The following is a 25,835-nucleotide window of genomic DNA, read 5'->3' as shown; positions in this document are numbered from 1 at the left end:
GTTGTTACATTGGTGACCCCGAACGTAAAACTAATAAATTCCGCGTTCCGCAGTGACCCGCGAAAGTGATTTTGTTTTTATTTTTCGCAAAAATCACTCGTGTTGCGCGAATATTGTTCTTCAAAAAGAAACCATTTTGTACGCCTTTGTACTAACGCCACGTTAAGTGAACTACTGCTTCAGTGCAGTAAGAAGTTACTGCCTTAGTAACAATGTCGGATGATGAATCTAAAGTTGAGGTTAAGGAAGAAACCTCCAAGGAAGAATCGCCCGTAATTGCAAAGATCGATTTCCCACGTTTCGATACGGATGACATTGAGACGTGGTTTATTTGCCTTGAGGCCGCATTCAGTGTTAATGGAATTAAACGAGATAAAACGAAGTTTAATGCGGTGATCGTTGCGCTTGAAAATCGTGCTAAATATGTGTATTCGGTGATCAAATCGTGTAGTGATTCGACTTCCACAAACAAGTACGACACGCTGAAAGCCGCGGTGATTGCGCATTTCCGACCCTCGGAATCGCAACAGTTAACTAGCCTTTTGTCCGGACTGTCTCTCGGTGATCAAAAGCCCAGCGCCTTACTTTCGGAAATGCGCCGCTTGGGCGGAACCGGATGTACGGACAGCGTGTTGGCCAATCTTTGGCTACGCGCTCTTCCCAGTACAGTTACCGCCATCATCGCCGCTATGCCGACCAACACATCCCTGGACGAACAAGCGAAAGTAGCTGACAAGATTCTCGAAGCCCCACGCGGTGAGTCTTTTTCCATAAAAGCTGATCAGCCATCTTCGTCGTCAGCACTTGAACAGCAGGTCGCTGAATTAACTCGCCGATTCGACGAAGCGTTCTCAGGCCGTAGTTTTCGTCGTGGGCGCTCAAAGTCGCGCTCATCCGAGCAGCGGCAACGAACGCCATCACGGATGAACACCCAGCGTCGTTGGATCTGCTGGTTTCACTACAGGTATGGCGTCCAAGCACGTAAGTGTGAAAAGCAGAAGGGAGATAACCCAAACGTCCCCTGCATTTTTTTCGACGGGAAATTACCGGTTTTCAACCGAACCGAATGAAAATTCAAGATCAACATCTAACCATAACCTCAACCGCTTCAAGCGAACCTACTCTTTCTCTCAAAACCGCCAAGCGCGAACCTATTGTCTCCCTCAAAACCGCTGATTGCGAACCAACACACGAACACCCCACCACTACAAGTGAACCTAACCAATCAATCTATACAAACCACACCACATCTAGTGAACTAACTTCCACAACCTGTGAACGGAAATCAACCCAATTGACTGACATAGGTGAGTATGACACAATGCCCCTGAATCAATCAAATAAAACCACTACAAGTGAACACTATCCGTTGACCTTTTCCACATTATGTGAACCTTTACATACAAAATTCACCAGCAAAGAACTGAACCCTAAAAATGTTAATATTAGACGAATCCACATACACGATCAGAAGACGTCAAATCGATTTCTCATCGACACTGGTGCGGACATTTCAATCATTCCGCCTATGCCGAGGGAGCTGCGTAGTCCAGCAAAACTGCATCAACTTTTTGCTGCTAATGGCAGTCCGATACAAACATACGGGACGAAACGTTTGACTATTGATCTTGGTCTTCACCGTCCGTTTGTTTGGATTTTTACTATTGCTGACGTCAAAAGTCCAATCATTGGAGCAGATTTTCTGAAACATTATGATTTATTAGTGGATCTTCGTCGAAATAGGTTGATTGACAACACGACCAAATTGGAAGTTTGTAATATCAACGCTGTATCCGAACCTTCGATTAAGACGTTCGATACAAATTCGCCTTTCGCAGACATCCTTAAAGAATACCAGGACATAACCATACTAGATATGAACCATAAACCAACCAGAGCCAACATCATGCATCAGATCATAACCACTGGACAACCCGTGTTTTGTCGCCCCCGCAGATTACCAATTGATAAACTAAACGAAGCTAAAGCAGAGTTTAGATTCCTTTTAGAACAGGGTATTTGCCAGCCTTCAAAGAGTTGTTGGGCTAGCCCGCTTCACATGGTGAAGAAGCCGAACGGAAAATGGCGACCTTGTGGTGATTATCGTAACCTTAACGCGATCACGGTTCCTGATCGGTACCCTGTACCACACATACAAGATTTTTCGAACATTTTGCACGGAAAAAACATTTTTTCTTGTATTGATCTGCAGCGCGCATACCATCAAATCCCTGTCGCGCCTGAAGACAAACCAAAAACTGCCATTTCAACTCCCTTCGGCCTTTTTGAGTTTAAATTTATGACATTTGGTCTTAGAAATGCTGGTCAAACTTTACAAAGACATCTGCATGAAATTCTCGGTGACCTAGAATTTGTTTTCCCTTATGTCGATGATCTTTGCATTGCGTCTGAAAATATCGTACAGCATAAAGCACACCTTCGCACAGTATTTGAACGGTTGAGGCAAAATGGTCTCACAATCAACACTGGGAAATGTCAAATTGGTCTACCAAAAGTTGAATTTCTTGGTCATCTCATCACCCCGGAAGGTATCAAGCCGAAACCAGACAAGGTAAAGGCGATTCTTGATTTTCCTCGGCCTAGCGTTGCCAAACAACTAAAGCGATTTCTAGGGAGCATAAATTTTTATCGACGCTTCATAAAAAATGCTGCTATCCACCAGCAAGTCCTTCATTCAATGATATCTGGCAACATAAAAAACGACAATACGCCGCTTGTGTGGACCGAAGCAACGAATGGAGCTTTTGAGAAATGCAAACAAGACTTGGTTAACTGCACTTTTCTCGCTCATCCGTCGCCAGAAGCAAAGCTCGCCTTAGAAACAGACGCTTCGGGCACGGCAATTGGCGCAGTTTTACACCAGATCACTGAGGATGGCCCACTTCCTCTAGCTTTCTTCTCTAAAAAATTGAATGAATGTGAACAAAAATCGAGTACATATGACCGAGAATTGCTAGGTATTTACGAAGCCATTAAATACTTCAAAGACACCCTAGAAGCTCGTGATTTCTGTGTTTACACGGATCATAAGCCGCTCACGACAGCCTTTCAACAACGCCCAGAAAGAGCTAACCCTACGCAGTTACGCAGACTCTGTTTCATCAGCGAGTACACAACAGACGTGCGACACGTGCCTGGCGACGATAATAAAGTCGCAGACATGCTAAGCCGTATCGAATCGATTACTTCCGCTGATACAATCGATTTCGACCTCATGGCAGAACAACAAAAAACCGATCCCGAACTAGAAACCTTTTTAAAGAACCCCCCAACCAACACCACGTTGAACCTCAAGTCACTCAAATCGCCGAATTCAAAATCACCAATCTACTGTGATATCTCCACGGGAGTGATTCGACCGTTTGTACCTGCACAGCTTCGGCGCAGCGTAATTCGGAAACTCCATAGTGGATCTCATCCGGGATTACGAGCAACCACCGCACTTGTCTCGGAGCGTTACGTGTGGCCGAACTTGCGTCGAGATTGTAAGGAAGTCGTCACGAGTTGCATTCCCTGTCAAAAGTCGAAGGTCCATCGAAACAATCGCTCACCAATTTCGCAGATCGCCACCCCAGACACACGTTTCTCACACGTCCACATGGACCTCATCGGACCGTTACCACCTTCAGACGGTAACGCGTACTGTCTAACGCTGATCGACAAGTTTACTCGGTGGCCTGAGATCATTCCAATACCAAACATGACAGCGCACACCGTCGCTCGCTCTTTTGTCGCAGGTTGGATCGCTAGATTTGGAGTACCAGCCACCGTGACAACAGACCTTGGAAGGCAATTTGAGTCTGAGTTGTTTAGAACGCTCACTCAGTTGCTTGGTATTACCCATCTGAGGACAACACCTTATCATCCGCAAGCAAACGGCCAAATCGAGCGAGTTCATCGTCACGCTAAATCAGCAATCATGTGTCATCAAACTCCGAACTGGACAGAAGTTCTCCCACTCGTTCTCCTCGGAATGCGAACATCTTTGAAGGAAGACTTACAAGCAACAGCAGCTGATCTCGTCTACGGAACATCGCTGCGCTTACCCGGTGAATTTTTTACAGCAGAAGAATCTAAATCACCTACGCCAGAGTTTGTAACTGACTTGAAGGCAACTATGGAAAAGTTGCGTCCTACCCCAACATCGAACCACTCGAAGGGAACAACATTTGTGCAGAAGGAGTTAGATACCTGCAGTCACGTGTTTGTGAGAGTTGGAGCCATCAAGCCTCCACTCACACAACCGTATACCGGACCTCACAAAGTGATACGCCGAAAAGGAAAAGTTTTCGTCGTCGAAATAAATGGCAAACACTGTCCCATCTCCATCGACCGTCTCAAAGTAGCTTTTACACAAGCTGAAGACGAACCAAGTCGAGCTCATGTTCAACCCAACACTACCGGATCATCCGAAACCTCCAGAACATCTGAACCTAAAAAAACTCCATCCAGTAAATCTAAACCCAAATCTAAATCCAGTTTATCTGAACCCAGACTTCAAACCAGTTTACCTGAACCCAAATTATTCAAACCCTTAAAATCTGTAATCAAAAACACTAAAACCAGCGATGCTGAACCACCTACAGCATCATCAGAGCAGAGTACCTACAGAACCAGATCAGGCCGACAAGTGAAATTTCCCCGGCAGTATTGGAAAATCTAAGGGAGGAGTACTGTGGCGACTCATGCGCCCCAAATTCCCCTATACTGTGGGAAGCAGAATTACCGATAAATAAGAACCTACTACCTACTTACTCTCTTCGTGCACTCAGCACACGATCTGTTGATCGGTCTCAACACCGATCACAGCACACACCACAATCAGAAAATATATAACTCTCGTCTGAGAAGGACGCCATCAGAACCACGCGGTTTAGATCCGGTTTCTACAGCGTCCGAAATAAGTAACATTAGTTGTTACAACGTCATATCCTGCATCCAGAGTCGGAGTTGTCTTCAAAGTATGGATTCAAAGTCGCTTGGAGGTACCCGACTCTGCAGCCCTGACTAGTACAGAGGAGTTATGGCAACTGCAGGTTTATTTGCAAATTACAAATAAACCAAAACAATAACTTTTTTTGTTATGGAGACATACCAGTTCAATAACATTTTTTGTTATTATGCTGCTCCACCTCTCCGCACAAAATAACAAATCTTGTTATTCCTTCATGATTCCTTCTGTGTTATTGGTTTGTTATTGCAATAACAACATAATAACAGTTAAAGTTATTCTTCGAACAAATCTTTGTTATTGATTTTTGTTATTTTAACAACTAATCCGATCATCCCAATAACATATTTCGATCTTCTCACAATATCAAAAACTGACCTTCCCAAGTTATTTCCGTCTGCTCGGGAAGGCCGGGACCAACGTTTTAATTCCCCATCCGATGGAAGGTTGGAGCAGATGGGAATCGAAGCCATGATCATTCACTCACAAAGCGGACAGACCAACCATTCGGCCAATCCTGCTTATGGTTAAGCTAATGGCTTTACAATAAAATCAATAAAAACTAATTACTGTTATACATTTAAAAAAAGATATCTCAGAAATTTCTTGATGAAACATATCGCTCTTTTTAAAGCATTTGAAAATAAGAAAATATCTCGTAATACGCTTTTGAGAGCCCGAGCAGGGGTGAATAACACGGGAAAACCAAAATTTGGTATTAGGTGGGCAAATAACAGGGACCACAATGTGCCCTTGGTTGCCCAGTAATAGATGGTAAAATACCATGAAATCGTACCAAAATCATGTATGTGCACGGAGAAAAAAGAGTTCCCAAAATCGTTAACAAGCGTTCATGAAAATGGGAACCTCGAACAAAGTGTTCAAATCCCATGGTACGATTTTGAAAAACGTACCATGAAATTTGAACACTTTGTTCGTGGTTCCCATTTTCATGAACGCTTGTTCACGATTATGGAAACTCTTTTTTCTCCGTGCACATACATGATTTTGGTACGATTGCATAGTATTTTACCATCTATTACTGGGCAACCAAGGGCACATTTTGGTCGCTGATACTTGCAACAGTAATACAAAAATTTGGTATTTTCATGCCATTTTTAGTGCAGCAGTTGCAGTTAGTGAATAAACGGAAATGATCCATATGCAACAGCCAAATCTACTCACCTGATGATTCCATGTTGTTTTAGTGATATTCTTCACCACATCGAATACATTTGTCATTGATGAACGGCTTGTGCTTGAAGTTCTTGAAGCTTCTGAAAAATAACAAGATTGAAAAATAAGTGTTATTAAAATGAAATTGAATTGAAATTCACCAAAATTCAATAATCTGTCGATTGACTTTTCAAAGTAAATGGTTATCACGACTTAGAGAAATTTCAACAATTTACATAAAAATGTTAGTGGGAATATAACAATAATTGAAAATCAGCTTTAACATTTTTGGGTTTCAAGTCATTTTAGCGCAAAATTAATTATCTTGTCAAAATTGGTAAAAAATTCCCATAGTTTCAGAGGAATTTGAAAAAAACACTTTAATACCAAAATATGGTATCCTGACTTTTCACAATTTCAAGTCATTTCTTTAGAGGGTATATCAAAAATGTTTAAAATCAAGTTTGAAATTTCCCGTTTTCAATGAAAGCATTATCTTTGAGACATGATTTTAGCGCAAAATCAATTATTTTGTCAAAATTGGTCATAATTTTCCGATACTTTCAGAGGAATTTGATAAAATACTGTAATACCAAAAGAATTACAAAATGTGGTTTCCGACTATTGACAAATTCTGTAATTTTGCAATATCAAAACAATACCTTAAATTGGTATGATACCAAATTTTGCTCTTTTATAATCCTTAAGACACATTTTAAAGGGTCCAGGAATACCAAAATTTGGTATTGATACCAGAGAAAGGTATTATTACACATTTCCCTTGTTATTTACCCATGCTCGGAAGTAGTGGCGACTATTTTTTTTTCTTAAAAAAGTTGCCCAGAAAACACACCGTGAAAGCTTTTTAATGTTGACTTGTGGCAGAAAACATGATTTAATATGTTTGTTGACCATACTTTAAGGAGCTGAATTGTGAAAAAAGTTTAACCACGTAGCATAGCATAGCATAGCATAGCATTACGGGTCTGCACCACGCTGTAGGGGGTGCCACAATGGTCAATTTAATATTCTTAGACAATTTGATTGCTGCCCGGTACAACCAAAAATATCTAAGAACGGAAATTTCCACACTGTGCTCCAAGGCTACGCCCATACAGTCCCGTGGGGATTTGGGAGGGGATGTTTTTGTTGTTCACTAGTGGCAAAAGTGCAGGGAACCCATGCGACTTTTAAAAGTGAACGGAATATTTTTGGGAGGTTTGGAATGGGGGTTAGAGGAATTTCATCGGGCCGATGAAAATGGTTGAATGCGTAATGTATTACATGATTTGGATGTTTGTAAGTGTAAATGTTAGTCTGTAGTGTATTATCTAATAAGCATATAGTTTTGTAATAATAATAATAATAATAAATATTATAAATATGGTAAATAAAATAAATTTAAATATAATCAAGATGATTCCCGGAAGCTGTAAAAAATAGCAGTAAATTAAAATCTAAATGCTCCAGATGGTTCCCATGCTGTTTTAGAAAGATTCGTTAATTTAAGCAATTTGATGATATATGGTATGAGGAGATGGTATGTTACAGGAAAGGTATAGGATGAGGAATAATATGAACATGTAAATAAATAAACATTTAAAATACAAATGCTCCTGATGGTTCCCTTGCTGTTTTAGTAAGTGTCGTTAGTTTATGTAATTTGATCATATATGGTATGAGGAAATGAGGATATAAAGGAAAGCAATACGAAAAAAAAATAATTTGAACATTCAAATAAATTTACATATCAGCAGCTAAATTGAAATAAATTCCAGGAAGCTGTAAAAAATAGCAATAATTTTAAAACAAATGCTCCAGATCGATCCATTGCTGTTTTTTAAAGCATCGTTAGTTCATGCAATTTAAATGTATATTTTATGGGAAAATAGTATGATAGAGGATTAGAAAAATATAAATAAATCATATAGTGAATAGATACATGTTAGCAGTTAATGTAAGGAAGCTGTGAAAAATATAAATATAAACATCCCGTGGAAACAACGACGCAGGCCAAACACGATCGAAGCAGGCCTTGCCTCGCAAAGAGCAACGACGAGACTGGCCAGCTTCTTTCAAATACACTTTTTTCTTCTTTTTCTTCCGCGCGAAACAACGACGCAGGCCAAACACGATCGAAGCAGGCCTTGCCTCGCAAAGAGCAACGGCGAGACTGGCCAGCTTCTTTCAAATACACTTTTTTCTTCTTTTTCTTCCGCGCGAAACAACGACGCAGGCCAAACACGATCGAAGCAGGCCTTGCCTCGCAAAGAGCAACGGCGAGACTGGCCAGCTTCTTTCAAAATCACTTTTTCTTCCTTTTTCTCCCGTGCGAAACAACGACGCCGACCAAACACGATCGAAGCCTGTGAAAAAAGTTTAACCACGTGCTTCAAAATTCCAATTTAGGTACTCAGAAAAAAATCATGGTAATATGATGGCCAAGGGTACATCTTTTATGCAAGTAAAAATGTGTCATTTTACCACATAAAATGTGTAACTTTACCACTATTATGGTGTAATGTCACTTTTTCAGCCTGAATTGAGGTAAAATAACATAATTATAGAGGTAATATTCAACCTTCCAAAATTACACCTTCCAGATTTACACAATTTTTTACTGCACTCAAAAAAATGAGTTCGCGTAAACGTGAACAGCGTTCATGCCACCGGGAACCAGGAAGAAAACTGTTCAACTTTTATAGTGCATTGCACCATGAAAGTGAACAGTTTTCTTCCTGGTTCCCGTTGGAATGAACGCTGTTCACGTTTACGCGAACTCATTTTTTTGAGTGTGTGTAAATTAATAAGTGTTTAAGGTTTATACAGCAGTGTAAGATAATTCTGTCAAAAAAAGATAATGCACGAGCTTTAGAATTAAATAAGTAATAAAATCTGGTGGATTTTCACTCCATTTTGCCTTTTGCTTGGGCAAAAAAAACGATTCACATCACAAATTTACATAAAAACATTAAAATCTGGAAACCTCATAAAACTATTTAAAATATAGCGTTTATTTTTTCTCAGTTTATTTTTGTCAGAAAGGTCTTCAATTTTTCTTATTTTTCTTATTATATAACAAAAACTTGAATTGATTGTTCGAATTCGAAGTGATTTTTTCGACTATCCAAAACTTGAAATTTGTTATGTTGTTATATAAATATAAAAAATAGAACCAAAAAATCAAAGTCTACAAATTGTGGGTACTAAACTAAACAATCACAAAACCAAAAGAATCTGAAGTTCACTAAACTCTGAAATCAGACAATCCATCCATCCAGAATGAAATGGAATGAGAAAGTCTGCTCCAAAAAGAAATGATTATAAAATCACTTCATTAACGATTACCAATTTGGCAAAGGAAAGTGAAAAAAAGAACAATAATTAAAATTTCTCCACGTAACCGTCTCTTAAGAAGTACATCCAAAACAACCAATTTTATGGTCATTATTGCAACAAATCAGCATCTAAAAGCAGCAAAGTGACACCTCAAACGCCAAACAACTGCTCAAACGAACTGAAAGTGTGCTTTGATTAATTAATTAATGGTTCACCACACACACAGATGCTCCTTTTGAAATGGTTCAATAGATTCATGGTATGTTTCGTCACCTATAAGTGGCGACTCTGATAAACGGTAAGCATTCGAGCAATTTTCAAAATGGTAATTTTTCACACCTTGCGAGAAACGTTTTCCGCTTTGTGCAGTTCGTCCATCGTAACATGAGGTGGGCAAACCAAATCACATGCTTTGGTGGCTCTAAGAAGTCCATACTAGCTGGGTGGGCATGGTTTGAATTCATAATCAAGTTGGCTAACTTGGCCGGAGGACGAGCCAACTTGAGGAATAATGTAACACCTTTAGCACGCTGGAAATGTTGATTGGGAAATGGATATGGTATAGCGTTGTGGTGGAGTTCACGTAAGGTTTAGTCACAGAGTCTCTTTGGGGTGGTTTCTGATTTTTTTTTACTATACTTTTCATTAAAAGAATTAGAGCATATTTTTGTCAAAATTTAACCAATCTCTTCTGAAAGTTCTGTCTACACGCAGGATGTTGATATTTAGTTGTACAAACGTCATTTTTCGAAATCCATCGACATTACATTCTTTTCATATAAAGAGTGAATTAAAATATTTGTGTTTTTGAAACATATTCATTTGAGTGTGAAGGGGTGGGTATCATGGATGTGGTTTGGAATGCGCGCGCGCTTCGTGCAAAAGGGGGCTGATTGCCGCAGGGTGGTTTGTTGGGTTGGAAGGAGGTGTGCTTCCAGTCCTGGCCATAATGGCGGCTGATGGCGCGGTTGATGCCAACGCGTACGCTCCGGTAAATGACGAACGTGAGCTTCAACGGTGAGGCCAAGCAAAGGTAGAGGAGGAGGGTGATGTAACATACTCCTAACCGGGGCGGCAGCAGCAACAGAGCCGAGTGAAAGAGATGGAGAGAAATATTAGTAACGCTTAAATATTTGATAAGTTTCATTAAAAATACCAACATACATTCCCCACGAGACGAAAGTCGAGAGCGGCGGCGGCAACCAACGTTTGCTCACTCGTGAGGAGAGTGCTCCTCGGAGTGAGACGTTTACACAGATCCAGTTTACATCAGGAGGGAGACGTGGTGATTGATCCTCCTAGTCTCAAATTAACAATGATACCTAGAAACTATTTCTTATTTTTTATTATTTTAACTTTAATTTTTATTGACTTATTTAAAGTTCCTTCAAAATAGACTAAAAGCTGTGAAGTGAATGCATTCAATGCATATAAATTGATTCATGGCTAAAACAATATAAGAGTTTCGAATGTTAATTTGCAATAAATCATTGTTGGAATTAAATTAAATGTTTTTTAAGCATTTTACTTTTCAGTGACACAAACCAATAAAACAAGTTCGTCACATACATCTTCGAAATGGCATGGAGTTAGATTTTTAATTGCTTTTGACTTCTACTAATAATTTTAATTATTTTTAGAAAGTATGTTAAAAATATTGCTTGTTATTTGAATCTTTCTTCGATATAAATATATTTTTTTTAACTTATTGAGTCAGATTAAAAATTGATTCACAAAAATTTCAATGCTTAAACAACATTCAACACAACACAACATGCCATGAAAGTTTTGAAACTATGTTTTTCCAATTCCATCGTTAATCTTTTCACTTTTTCTGTAAATTTTCGTCGTTCGGTCTATTTTGCTCTACCAAAAATAACAGAATTATATTTTTCAGCACCGACATGAGCGCTAAAAGTTGAACTTTTATCACTTGTATCAAAATATAAAACCATTCAATATTGTATTGATTTGAACGGTGAATTGATTAAACACATGGACATTTGACTTAAAATTCCATTCAAATAGTGTTCCCGGAAATGCAAAAAATGCAACTCGTTGCAAAACGTGATTTTTTCAGCAATTGTATTTTTTGAAATTAAATATGTCTTTATTGAATATTCTTATAATAATTACATTTCTTTTACATGCTAAGTGGTATGGCCTAATGCTCTTCATCTTTGTTGTATTTTTCGTTTTCTTATTAACTGATCACATTTATTTTATTTACTTCAAATTGTTTTACATTATTGCATTGAATCGAATACATTTGGGTAAAAAAGAAAAAAAACTAAAAAAATAAATTCATTGAAATATTCAAAATCACTAGAACGAGTAAACTACGAACTGTATTTTAAGATGAATGCTCCAAGAGTTCTTACTTGTTCCTGGCGAGTTTTGCAACCACGCAGTGTTGTTGTCATCTCGATGAAAATGTTCAAAAGTTCTTGTGGTGAAAACAGTTTACTACTGCCTTCACCCGTTGATGTTGGTTGGTTTTCCCTCGGTTGCTGACTGAAGCCTGGAGGTGTTGTATGCTCTGCAACTCTTTACCGCTGATTCAACGGCAATGGCTGCAGATTTGGAACCACTCAAACAGATCCCGCTCCCGCAGGTGACGCCAAAGCAGGAAAATCCACGTCCGTGTATGCTGGTGGTGTTCTGCGATGATTTGGTTGATGCCTCGTCGTCGCTTGCTGCCGAATTTTTACAAATTCAGCTCGTTTTGGGCAGCTTCGATTCTTGGTAGAATGGTCGCCGCCGCAATTGAAGCATTTCGCTTCGATGTTCTCGTTGATTGTTTCGCAAGCTTGAGTTTTGTGCTCACCTCCGCAGGTTGCACAACGACTCTTGATGAAACAGTTCCTTCCACCATGTCCAAACTGCAAGCAGTTCAAACATTGCGTCACGTCACGGTCGATAACGTTCCCAAGTCACGATGATGTTGAAAATTGCCCGAACTGCTTTCAGCTCAGACGGCGTTGTCGATCCTTTCTCGAGATGAACCAGGTACAGTTGATCACGATACTTGATGTCTTTGTTGTGTCTCGTCATCTTGAAGACTTCGATCACGTTCAACTTAAGAGTTTTGAGCTCTTCTTTCAGCACGCTCACATCCATGTCGTACAGACCTTGGAGGACCTGTTTCATGGGGCGTTTACCTGGATCGTCATGGCTGTAGTATTCAATCTTGGTGTTGTTCAGGAAATCCCGAACGTAGTTGTAATTTCAGCAGTTGTAGAATTTATCTACTTCGATGAATCTTGATCTCGTCTCAAAAAAATCTTGTTTCTGCAACATGTTGTCTAAACTACTATTTTGTTTTGATTTAATCCTTTCAGACCTGAATATTGGAGAAAAAAAAAACATTTTGTTAAGGTAATGATGGGAAAATGATTTTAAGGACCATACGAAAGTTATAGGCCTGTTTAGATTTTTTTTATTTGTGGGTCAATATGACGCATTAGGCCTGAAAGGGTTAAGCTGAGTTATTTTATAAAAGTTTTGATTTCAAAATTGAGCAATTCCATGCCAAATAGGGAATCGGTATCTCAAAACCGTTGCATCGTATCAAAAAGTTCTCAAAGACAAACTTGTAGGAAATTAGAAGGGCTTTCCAAAAAAAAAAAAATACACCGAATTAAAAAAAACACGCCGCTTTTATGAGATTCTTTGATTTTTAAGTTTAAAGGTCAAATTTAAAGGTGAGCCCACGATTTTTTTCGTTCAAAATTTTTGTGAAAATAGCACCTAAAACATACAAAAATCATTTACCGAAACTATTTTTTTAAGTGCTCTAAACGTCAAAATTTTCAGAAACCGAGTACGGGAATCGATTCTTCAGTCTTTCAGTCTCGTAAATATTTTTACCGGAAAGCTCTCCAATTTCCCATAAGTTTGTATTTGACCACATTTCAATAGGAAGCTAATTTTATTACTCATAACTGGAAACAGAATATTTTTTTCAGTGTAGTTCAGTGGATGGTAGTAACCTGGATAGTAAATTAACTTATATCATCAAAAAACAGGTTATTTAGAAAAGTGGTCAAAGACATTCTTATGAGAAATTGGACGAGCTTTCCGGTAAAAATATTTAAGAGATTGAAAAAGCAAGTCTGTCATATAAAAATTGTCAAAAACCATGGAAAACTATTTTTTTTTTCAGCCTTTTTTTTCAGTGTTTTTTTTCAGAAAGCCCGTCCAATTTCTTACAAGTTTGTCTTTTACCACTTTTTGATACGATGCAACGGCTTGGAGATACAGCGATATTTAAATTCCGAATTACAAAAATATTTAAAACACTTACGCCCTTCTCAAATGTCACTATCGAGTGAAACTGGCTTCATATACACAAAAATGGCTTACATAGGCGTAGGATAACATGTTTACAAAGTTCTATTGAAATCGGAGAGGGTCGAGAAAAAAGTACCTAAAAAATTTCTGTTTTGAGCTGGAATTGCTCAATTGCCTTTTGTTTTTTTCAAACTTAATTTTTATTTTTTATCTGCAAAATTAAAAAAATATGCAAAATATGATTAGATAAGCCTTTTGTGAAATTTTGAGTTTAAATCCTAGAATCATACATCTATACACAGTAAAAACATGTGTATAGATGTATGATTCTAGGATTTAAACTTAAAATTTAAAAAGGCTTATCTAACAGGAATGAAATTGAGATACACCGAATTATTTATTTAGTTCACAGAAACTTTGAAAATTTCTTCAACGCAATTTGGTAAAACTTTTCCGTTCGGAAAACAGAAAGATCCGAAAACACTTAAAAAAATCGATTTGTTGGAAATGAGAAGTCGTCAACAAACTGATTGCGTAAATTCAGAATCGAGTGTGCCTGATTTTAAAAATATATTTTTTGAAATCTAGAGTTTTATTTGAAAAGGTCCTTCAAACAATGGAAATGCCATAGCTTATTGGACCATTTCCAACAATTCTAGAAATCTTCTTTTTTTTATTTTTCAATTTGGGGAAAATTGCATTAATGGCCAGCAACATTTATTTAGAGCCTGCCAAATCCTTTATTTTTTATTTTTTTTTATTTAAGAGATCAACTTAAATTATTCATCTTTGAAATATTACCACTTATAAGAACAGCAATCCCAGGTGGAACGATATAATACACCCGAGAAAGGTGACAAACCGTTTTTCATCCCAGAGCGGGTGGTAAACCCTCCCACCCCCACTCACTTATATACGAAAGCCAGAAGATAAAATATTACCAAAGAGCAAGAGGGGAGGGCAGTGGTGGGGAGGTCCACATACCTCCGCCGAGATACTCCGATTGTCGAATGATGAAGATTTCACCGGTGATGATGCCGTATGGGGGGCAGAAGTATTTTTCCGCCGCGATGAGGCCGCTCACAATCATAAATAAATCCGCCCCTCACGCGTGAGTAATGCTCGAGGGTTTTTTTTTTTTATTTTGGAAACGCACACTCACACTCTGTGGGGACTTATGGTGGAGTTGAGGAAAAATGTTTCAAATACAGTGAGTCAAATATTTGTCCGTACCCCCCCGTACGGGAAATGTTTGTGATATAAAAGTACATAAAATTCGACTAAAGTGCCATGTTTTATACATCAATCGACGCGGCAGAATGTCCTCTTTAAGACACTGTCATTGGATTTGCAAAAAACTTTTTCTTGAAAAATACAAAAATTGTTTACTGAAAAAAGTCAAAAAAAGAGGTCAAATAATTGTCCGTACCCCTAGTAAAAGTACAAAATCTGATCGATTTAAGTGAATTCATTTATGAAATGTTGTTTCAGTGTCAAATACTAGTACCTTTAGCCAGTTTGTGACAACTTTGAACTTCTGATAAGTTTGTTTAGTTAATTTATATTAAAAATTGGATTAAATTTAGTTTTTTAAAGTAAAGCTTATCAAAACATTAGTTTATAAACAACTATTTTTATAAAATTGCTATTTTGTGTTGTAAGAGTCTCTATTGAACAAGTTTCAACAATATTTGTTCAAAATATACATTGATTTCATCTTTTTTATTGACATTTTTCGACCAAAAATACTTTTTCGGAACAATACCGTTAAACAATCCGGATTGTCCCGGAACCGGTTCAACCCCTCGGAGGGAAATTTTGTGGTGATCAGATAGAGGACAAAAAAACCCACCTCTTGCAATTTGAAGCATCCAATTTCGTCCACTACAGCCCGATTACGAGTCCCTAGTCTGAAATTTGAAATTTTCACTTTCCGTGCTGAGAATTTCTGTACCGTTCTGGGTCAGAATGTTTTGCTTGGGGAATTTGAAAATTTCAAATTTCAGACTAGGGACTCGTAATCGGGCTGTAGTGGACGAAATTGGATGCTTCAAATTGCAAGAGGTGGGTTTTTTTGTCCTCTATCTGATCACCACAAAATTTCCCTCCGAGGGGTTGAACCGGTTCCGGGACAATCCGGATTGTTTAACGGTATTGTTCCGAAACAGTATTTTTGGTCGAAAAATGTCAATAAAAAAGATGAAATCAATGTATATTTTGAACAAATATTGTTGAAACTTGTTCAATAGAGACTCTTACAACACAAAATAGCAATTTTATAAAAATAGTTGTTTATAAACTAATGTTTTGACAAGTTTTACTTTAAAAAACTAAATTTAATCCAATTTTTAATATAAATTAACTAAACAAACTTATCAGAAGTTCAAAGTTGTCACAAACTGGCTAAAGGTACTAGTATTTGACACTGAAACAACATTTCATAAATGAATTCACTTAAATCGATCAGATTTTGTACTTTTACTAGGGGTACGGACAATTATTTGACCTCTTTTTTTTGACTTTTTTCAGTAAACAATTTTTGTATTTTTCAAGAAAAAGTTTTTTGCAAATCCAATGACAGTGTCTTAAAGAGGACATTCTGCCGCGTCGATTGATGTATAAAACATGGCACTTTAGTCGAATTTTATGTACTTTTATATCACAAACATTTCCCGTACGGGGGGGTACGGACAAATATTTGACTCACTGTACATCTGCCAAATTGAAATGTGCTTGAATGAATCATATGCAGGATCATCGCTCGATACATAGTGGTTCGTTATGAAAGATTGCATTCCTGGTAGTGTGATGAATAGTAAAGAGGATAGATATGCAATTCATATTTTTCTAGTTTTCAGTAAGTTATTATTTTTTAAAAATAATTTTATCAACGCCACTTTCTACCAATTGAAGGCTCTGTAATTCTCAGATATTAACCTCCTACCTCCAAACTAATTGCAAAAATTTGCTACCGTTGATAACTTATCGACGTGCAGAGCTTCCGAATCACCTCCCTCGTTAGCGGCGGCGGCGGCGTCGGCGACTTCTGATTTGTTCCCAAGTGCGATAAAAGTATTTTTCGATATTTTTTCCCCTTCTTAAACTTCTCCTCAGAGCAAGCTCGCACATCGCGCGGTCAAATTCCTGGCAGTCGGCATGCAAATATACAAATTGAATTCACCTAACCGATATGCACACCTCACGTGGCCACCTCCGGGAAGAACGTCCGACGGCGGTGATCCATCGAGAGCAGAAAAAAAAACATTTAAAATTCAAATGAGCTTCCCCTGTTTGGACATCAGTTGGCGGTGTGGCCAATGGGATCGCTCCCGGGCTGCACAATGCTATAAATAAAGCAATAACCATCCGGAACGCCAACCGACGAATCTTGCGCTGGGGGTCTTCCAGTAAGGGACTCCCGCGGTTACACGACGACCTCAGTCAGCCACATCGCAGAACCTACCGAGCGCCAATAAATATTCATGCTTATCAATTCCTTACCACTCTGATATTAATTTTATTCGAATTTTATTTCGCATTAATATTATAATGGCATTTGCCAATATCACTTTCGAATGGGCTCCACGAAAGACCTCCGGTGGTGGTCCTGAAGGTGGAACCGAACCAAAGTTCCCCACCCCGAAAGGGAATTAAAAGTAGGTCGTTATCATAATTGAGCTGATAACAGTTCCATTTTATGTGCCGCGCGCACCAAGTTCTAAGCCGTGAGGCTGGAAAACATTCTTCTCGCCGAGGAATCACCAGACCAGAAGTCAGAGCAAGAACCGTTTTGGGTTTGATTTAGGTTTGGATACTGGAGAACGTTCTACCACCCAAGAAGTCAATGACTGGAAGCGTGTTAAAGTTTGTTTTTTTTTTGTAGATATCGGTCTGAATCGGATTATTTGGTTTTATTGGATTTTAAGCTGCTAGAGTTGAGCTTTTGTTTTGGGTTTCAACTCATTTGAGAACACCGTGGAAAGGGGTGATACTGTAAAAGCCAACTTTTTGTTCCTTAGATTGTCTGATCCAGAATCTGTGAGGGAGCTGTAGACGAACATAATAAATATTATGCCAAAATCTTGAAAATGTTAATATGTTAGCCAGAAAAATACATATAATTTTAATTGTATTCCAAGATTTTAATAACATTGAAGACTATAGTCCGACATGGTCGCATCTATATCTTGGCCTAAATCGGCAATATGGCAAATTGGACATTTTTGGCTCTATTTCGGCAACAATTTTTACCGATTTCCGTCTGAAAAAAGTTACTGAGTAAATTTATTCTATTTATACTTTAGAATTATGCAATCACTCCTCTATTTCGGCAACAATTTTTACCGATTTCCGTCTGAAAAAAAGTTACTAAGTAAATTTATTCTATTTATACTTTAGTCTTATGCAATCACTCCTTCATAAAAAAACTTATCTTTCTGGAAATTCAAAGAACTTATCTTCCTGGAAAGAAAACAAAAATTAGGAAGTATTATTTTAGGAACACAATTATTTTAAAATTTTCTGCTGATCATTGATTAAGAAGCTGCAAAAAAGACAAAAACTCACAGACTAATTTTTGTCTCTAAACTCTTCAACTTCCAAGAAACTACTCATGTTTGAAACGAAAAAAAGATCTTACAAAAATAAATTTGGCATACTCTTTCAAACATTTTGAAATTGCATTGCAAAAGAGCAATTCTCTGAGATTTCGGTCATTCGATTGTTTTTGTATTTTTTAATCCAGCTGAAACTTTTTTGGTGCCTTAGGTATGCCCAAAAAAGCCGTTTTGCATCATTAGTTCGTTCGTATAATGTTCCATACAAATTTGGCAGCTGTCCATACAAAAATGATATGTGAAAATTCAAAAATCTGTATCTTTTGAAGGAATTTTTTGATCGATTTGGTGTCTTCAGCAAAGTTGTAGGTGTGGATATGGACTACACTGAAAAAAAAATGATACACGGTAAAAAAAATTGGTGATTTTTGATTTCAATTTTTGTCACTTAAACTTAATTTGCAAAAAAAAACACTATTTTTAATTTTTTTTATTTTTTATATGTTTTAGAGGACATTAAATGCCAACTTTTCAGAAATTTCCAGAATGGGCAAAAAATCATTGACCGAGTTATAAATTTTTGAATCAATACTGATTTTTTCAAAAAAATCAAAATATCGGTCGCAAAAATTTTTCAACTTCATTTTTCGATGTAAAATCGAATTTGCAATCAAAAAATACTTTAGTGAATTTTCGATAAAGTGCACCGTTTTCAACTTATAGCCATTTTTAGGTAACTTTTTTGAAAATAGCGGTTTTTCATTTTTTTTAGATTAGTTCCCATGTTTGCCCACCTTTGAAAAAAATATTTTTGAAGAGCTGAGAAAATTCTCTATATTTTGCTTTGTTGAACTTTGTTGATACGATCCTTAGTTGTTAAGATATTGCCATGCAAAGGTTAAAAAACAAGAAAATTGATGTTTTCTAAGTCTCACCCAAACAACCCACCATTTTCTAATGTTGATATCTCAGCAACTAATGGTCCGATTTACAATGTTAAAATATGAAGCATTCGTGAAATTTTCCGATCTTTTCGTAAAACATATTACGCCCTTGAAAATATTTTTTTCAAAAAGATCGGAAAATTTCATGAATGTTGCAAAGTTTAATATTTTGAATCGGACCATTAGTTGCTGAGATATCAACATTAGTAAAACATGGGCACTAATTTAAAAAAATGAAAAACTGCTACTATTTTCAAAAAAGTTACCTAAATATGGCTATAACTTACTTATAAAAACGGTGCACTTTATCGAAAATTCACTAAAGTACATTTTGATTGCAAATTCGATTTTACATCGAAAAATGAAGTTGAAAAATTTTTGCGACCAATATTTTGATTTTTTGAAAAAATCTGTATTGATTCAAAAAATTATAACTCGGTCAAAGATTTTTTGCCCATTCTGGAAATTTCTGAAAAGTTGGCATTTGATGTCTTCTAAAACATATAAAACAAATTAAAAATAGTGTTTTTTTGCAAATCAAGTTTTAGTGCCAAAACATGAAATTAAAAATCACCAATTTATTTTACCGTGTATCATTTTTTTTAGTGTAGTCCATATCCATACCAACAACTTTGCTGTTGGTGTCTTCGGTCAAAATATTCCTTCAAAAGATACAGATTTTTGAATTTTCACATATCATTTTTGTATGGACAGCTGCCAAATTTGTATGGAAAATTATATGGACAAACTAATGATGCAAAGTGGCTTTTTTGGGCATACCAAAGCCACCAAAAAGTTCCAGCCGGATAAAAAAATACAAAAATTAAAATTATAGAAAAAAGACCGATTCCGTAGAGAACTGCTCAAAAATGAAACATAAAAAAGAATGTTTTTTAAGAATTGCTCATGCTTATATGCAGGCAAAAATTTGCCAATGGCCAACACTCAAAATTAAATAAAAAACCTTCTCCAGTTATTGTGCAATAATTAGTATTCAAAGTATCTAAGAATCAATCTATATTATTTTTTCGTGTAAAATAACTTTTTGCGGTGCTGTGCATTGGAAAATTATCAAAATTAATACATTTTTAATTGTTTTCAGCTGATAACTATTCTTTTTTTTTAAGTTTTTTGAAGGACTAAATTTCCCAAGTGACATTTTTTTCCAGGAGTTCTACAAGAGCTCTTGAAAATAGCTACAGCATAGCAGTTTGGACCGCGGTAGGATAAAACTCTCTTCAAGTACTCTTTCAAACTCCTGAAAAAGTTTTGAAGAGAATTTTATCCTACCGCGGTCCAAACTGCTATGCTGTAGCTATCTTGAAGAGCTCTTGTAGAACTCCTGGAAAAAAATGTTACTTGGGTTTGTCCCCTGATTTTTTGGGCAAACTTTGAAAAAGAGGGTGACAAAATCTTTGAAAAATATTTGCAACGGCTTTACTTCTCATGTTTGTAAGAATGGAAAAAATCACGGAAATAAATAAACATTATCTTCTCAAATAATTCAAAGAACTGCTCATGATTCAAGAAGTCAAAAGGTCATAGTTTTTTAAACCACATAGTTATAACAATTATGTTTGAATTAATACAAAAATCTAAAAAAAATGTGTTCTAAAAACTACCCATGAAGAAAACACTGCAAAAACTCACAAAAAATAAATAAAAATAATCTTTATTCACCAGAAATTGTTTTGTTGTCTACGTTTGGCGAAATCCTCATTCGGCGCAACAACCTACGGCAGAACGTCCTATTCAAAGAAACTTTTTTTTTGTGAAATGGTGAAAAATCGACGAAACGATTTTAGACGATCTTACCCACACCCATTTTTCCTGCTATGTCCTTACCTACCACTTTCGTGAAGACAGCGTCGAATAGAAAATCCCTTTCTAAGTTACAGATTTAAGAATATGCACATGCTCATTTAGTATGATCTTGAAGGCTGGAAACTTGTGTGGAGACTAGGGTGACCAGAATATGGGCAAATGTTTCAAAACCTCGCTCCACAAGCCGAAAACTGTTCCCTAGGGTATTCTAAGCCTCTGTGCAAAATTTGAGCGAAATCGGTCAACATTAACCCATTGATACTCGGGCATGAAGTTTGTATGGGAAAAATCGTCAAAATGTATGGAGAATCGGCAAAGTTTCGTAATACTCCCTGTAGGTGGCGTTGCGAGAGTCCAAAGTTTGCCAAACGTGAGAATCTTATGTGAAATTTAATGCCCAACAACTTTGTAGAAGAGTGCAAGACGATCCGAGTTAACCCCAAAAAGTTATTAGCATTTTAGTGAAGTGGTCTCCAACCGACATGGCCAAAGGGCCTAATCCGGTATTGCCACTAAGGAAAGCAAGCATAAAATTGTAATTTTGAGATATTTTTTGTCAAACAATGAAAACAAAATCAACAAAGTATGAATTAGACTAAATCGATCCAGCTGAATCCGAATTTGAAGGTTGGCAGAATTTTCAAAGAGACGCAAGACATTCAAGATGGCGGCAAAGATGGCGGCTGTATAGAAAACCCTTAACACAAAGGGTATTATGCGACCTGCAAACGACTACTCAAATTTAACTAATCTGGGCTCTAAACACGATTAAGACCACTACAGACTTCCAAACAGACAATGTTATTCAAACCAAGATGGCGGCCAAGATGGCGGCTGTATAGAAAATCCTAAACACAAAGGGTATTATGCGACCTGCAAACGACTACTCAAATTTAACTAATCTTGGGGCTCTGAACACGATTAAGACCACTACAGACTTCCAAACAATGTTCCAGACAATGTTATTCAAACCAAGATGGCGGCCAAGATGGCGGCTGTATAGAAAATCCTAAACACAAAGGGTATTATGCGACCTGCAATCGACCACTCAAATTTAACTAATTTAGGGGATCTGAACACGATTAAGACCACTACACACTTCCAAACAGACAAGATTATCCCTCTACAACCCAACCCCGCCTTCAGACGGGCTTCGATTTAAAAAATCGGCAAAAATCCATTGTTCAACAAATTTTTGATCTTTAAAAAGCATTGGAAAGAAGAACCCTTAAATTTTAAAAACTGTGTGGGTTGGAAGTACTTGATTAATGTGACTTCGTCAATGTTTTTAAAAATGTATAGCAGAAAATGTGAAAAACATGCAAAAAAATTAAAAAATTACGTTAAAAACATGAAAAAATTGAATAGGCAAAATGTAATGATAGGAGGTGGTAGAATATGCGAAATACTACCTAAAACAAACATAAACTTAACAAAATAAATGTAAATTAAAATACTTAAAACGAAACAAGGAAAATATAAAACAAGAGAAGTAAAGTTTTTCGTAGAAAAAAAGTTGCTCAAAATGACCTCCTGAATACGAGAAAAATAAAAATATTCTAAAAAAAATTGGGCAGCAAGGGTTATTTAAACCAAGATGGCGGCTGTATAGAAATTCTAAACACAAAGGGTATTATGGGACGGTCAGCTACAGCCCCGTAGAATGTGGATTGACCTGAATAATAGTTAAAGTAAAATCGATTATTTAATATAGTTTTAGCAATTATAATAACACTTTCTTCTGTTACGGGCTTCTATGCTATCTTAAAATAAAAAATCTCCTTGAAATTTGATAAACATTTCTATAGAAAATTTGAATTTGGCTTCACAAATATTGAAGAAATTATTTGAAATGAATTGTTTTTAGTTTTTTTTAGTATTTCAGTATTTTAATGTTTTAGTATTTCAGTATTTGAGTATTTAGATATTTTAGTACACTCAATCCCCGGTGGTTGGTCACTTTTTCGATTGACACTTTTTAAGTTTGTACCCCGTTGGTTTGACAAAGTCGAACTAAAAAGTGACGAACGGTGATGGGACTCACACATACTATCAAATAAAATGGTAGTAATTGTGAGCTCTGTGTAAAGAGTGTGACAAACTAAAAAGTGACCCCTTTCGTTTGACAACAGTTGGTGTCAAATAATCGGGATTTCAAAGTGTTTTAGTATTTTAGTATTTTAGTATTTTAGTATTTTAGTATTTTAGTATTTTAGTATTTTAGTATTTTAGTATTTTAGTATTTTAGTATTTTAGTATTTAAGTATTTTAGTATTTTAGTATTTTAGTATTTTAGTATTTTAGTATTTTAGTATTTTAGTATTTTAGTATTTTAGTATTTTAGTATTTTAGTATTTTAGTATTTTAGTATTTTAGTATTTTAGTATTTTAGTAACATTGTTTGGAAGTCTGTAGTGGTCTTAATCGTGTTCAGAGCCCCAAGATTAGTTAAATTTGAGTAGTCGTTTGCAGGTCGCATAATACCCTTTGTGTTTAGGATTTTCTATACAGCCGCCATCTTGGCCGCCATCTTGGTTTGAATAACCTTGTCTGTTTGGAAGTCTGTAGTGGTCTTAATCGTGTTCAGAGCCCCAAGATTAGTTAAATTTGAGTAGTCGTTTGCAGGTCGCATAATACCCTTTGTGTTTATGGTTTTCTATACAGCCGCCATCTTTGCCGCCATCTTGAATGTCTTGCGTCTCTTTGAAAATTTCGCCTATCAACCTTTAAATTCGGATTCAGCTGGATCGATTAAGTCTAATTCATATTTTGTTGATTTTATTTTCTTTGTTTAACAAAAAATATCTCAAAATTACAATTTATGCTTGTTTCCTTAGTGGCAATACCGGATTAGGCCCTTTGGCCATGTCGGTTGGAGACCACTTCACTAAAATGCTAATAACTTTTTGGGGTTAACTCGGATCGTCTTGCACTCTTCTACAAAGTTGTTGGGCATTAAATTTCACATAAGAATCTCACGTTTGGCAAACTTTGGACACTCGCAACGCCACCTACAGGGAGTATTACGAAACTGTGCCGATTCTCCATACATTTTGACGATTTTTCCCATACAAACTTCATGCCCGAGTATCAATGGGTTAATGTTGACCGATTTCGCTCAAATTTTGCACAGAGGCTTAGAATACCCTAGTGAACAGTTTTCGGCTTGTGGAGCTGGGGGTCATTTTTTCTGGGCACCCTAGTGGAGACTTATACGGGCGTACAGCCATCCCTCATATTCGGAACAGTTTACAGATCGGCCAATGTTCAAAAAATCATAGTAAATCAATGATTGAACTTAATGATTCGCTTTTACCTTCATTTGAAAGCTTTTCTTGCGATCTTTCGAATGCTGTATCGAACAACTGCAAATTTTAACTTTTATATCAAGTTTTTGAAGAAAAACTTTGACCCTTGAAATCCACAAATTCGGAACACCTTTTTCTTACGGATGTAAACAAACTTTGGTTCTCTCCATGAGTACATAATTTTTACAAAATAATGACTTCAGGCACTAACACCAACGAAACTCATGCTTAGTTATGTTTTATGAATGGTCTGATAACTTTTTTTGTAAAAATATCAGTGAAAATCAGGTGTTCCACAATTGTGGGAGGCACAATAACATTCCACAATTATGAAACAGGCAATTTGGAGGCAGTGTTTTGCTGCTCTGGATAAAATAGTCTTGAAAAGAGGTTTTTTATTCAAAAAGTACTACTTTTACCCGTGAAATAGCAAGAGAATGTCCAAATGAAGGTCCTAAAAATAGTAGGGTCGACAGAAAAGCTGCATTTGGCATGTTATTGACAAATTACCACAAAAGTGTTCCGAATTTGTGGGTGTTCCGAATATGTGGGATGACTGTACCTATGATGCCAAATATCCTTACCAAAAAGTTTCAACCAAATATGAAAATACGAATAAACACCATTTATAGTTTTCTTAGATAACTGCGCCTCTGTGGTATCCTAATAAATTACTAAAATTGTTTTAAAACCAATGTTAACACAAAATATTTTTGAATCTTTATTTCATTAAAAGGATTTAAAATTTAAAAAGTCAAGGAGTCAAGTCTGTTCAATAAATTCTACGGTAAACCTCAAACACCTGATGGCTTGATGCTGCTGGCAGAGAACCAACTTTTATGTTCCAATAGACCACCGGGCTAGAGAAAACCAAACAACACCCAGTCGGTCTGCTCTTAGAGACTATCACTAGAAGAGTCGTCCAAACGACGCTCGTTAAGATAAGCACCCACCACAGGGACAAACGCCCAGTTTAGAGAACTGCTTCCAAATTAAGATAGCTTCTGTAGCTACCTGCGGAACATCAACCACAATATCTATTAAAAGAAAACAGAAAACGAGGCACAACAAAACGGTTCGAAAATTAACTCCAATTTTGGGCTGTTCCGTCAGAGTCCTAGACCACACTTCCCCAAAGATGACAACGCCGGCGCGCAGCTGAAAGAGTTTCTCGAATTTGTTATCCTTTCAACAAGTTTAACGACATTCCGGGATAATTTTAACGAGTCTATCTCTTTTTTTTCGTTTGTCTTTCTTCTTTTTTAAATAAATTACCTAAATAAATGATACAGTCACATTAGGTTTCGGTGGCGGTGTTCAGGAAGGAAAAAATAGTTGAAATATTTTACTACACGTATGAGGCTGGCGTCGGCATCTGGCGCAGGGAAACGAGTGCTGGAACAAATGTTTGACGCATAGTTTT

General features: G+C 36.8%; 1 protein-coding gene across 1 annotated transcript; it reads left to right on the top strand.

Annotated features, from left to right (window-relative positions):
• The first annotated feature begins 212 nt into the window (after positions 1 to 212).
• LOC128092640 (uncharacterized) lies at positions 213 to 985 on the top strand. Its single transcript, XM_052706904.1, has 2 exons — positions 213 to 756; positions 903 to 985. Exons 1-2 carry the CDS (start codon positions 213 to 215, stop codon positions 983 to 985), a joined length of 627 nt encoding a protein of 208 aa, XP_052562864.1.
• The last annotated feature ends 24,850 nt before the right edge of the window (positions 986 to 25,835 follow it).

This window comes from Culex pipiens, chromosome 2, assembly GCF_016801865.2.
Source record: "Culex pipiens pallens isolate TS chromosome 2, TS_CPP_V2, whole genome shotgun sequence".
Taxonomy (NCBI): domain Eukaryota; kingdom Metazoa; phylum Arthropoda; class Insecta; order Diptera; family Culicidae; genus Culex; species Culex pipiens.
This window is presented reverse-complemented; position numbering and strand designations above follow the sequence as displayed.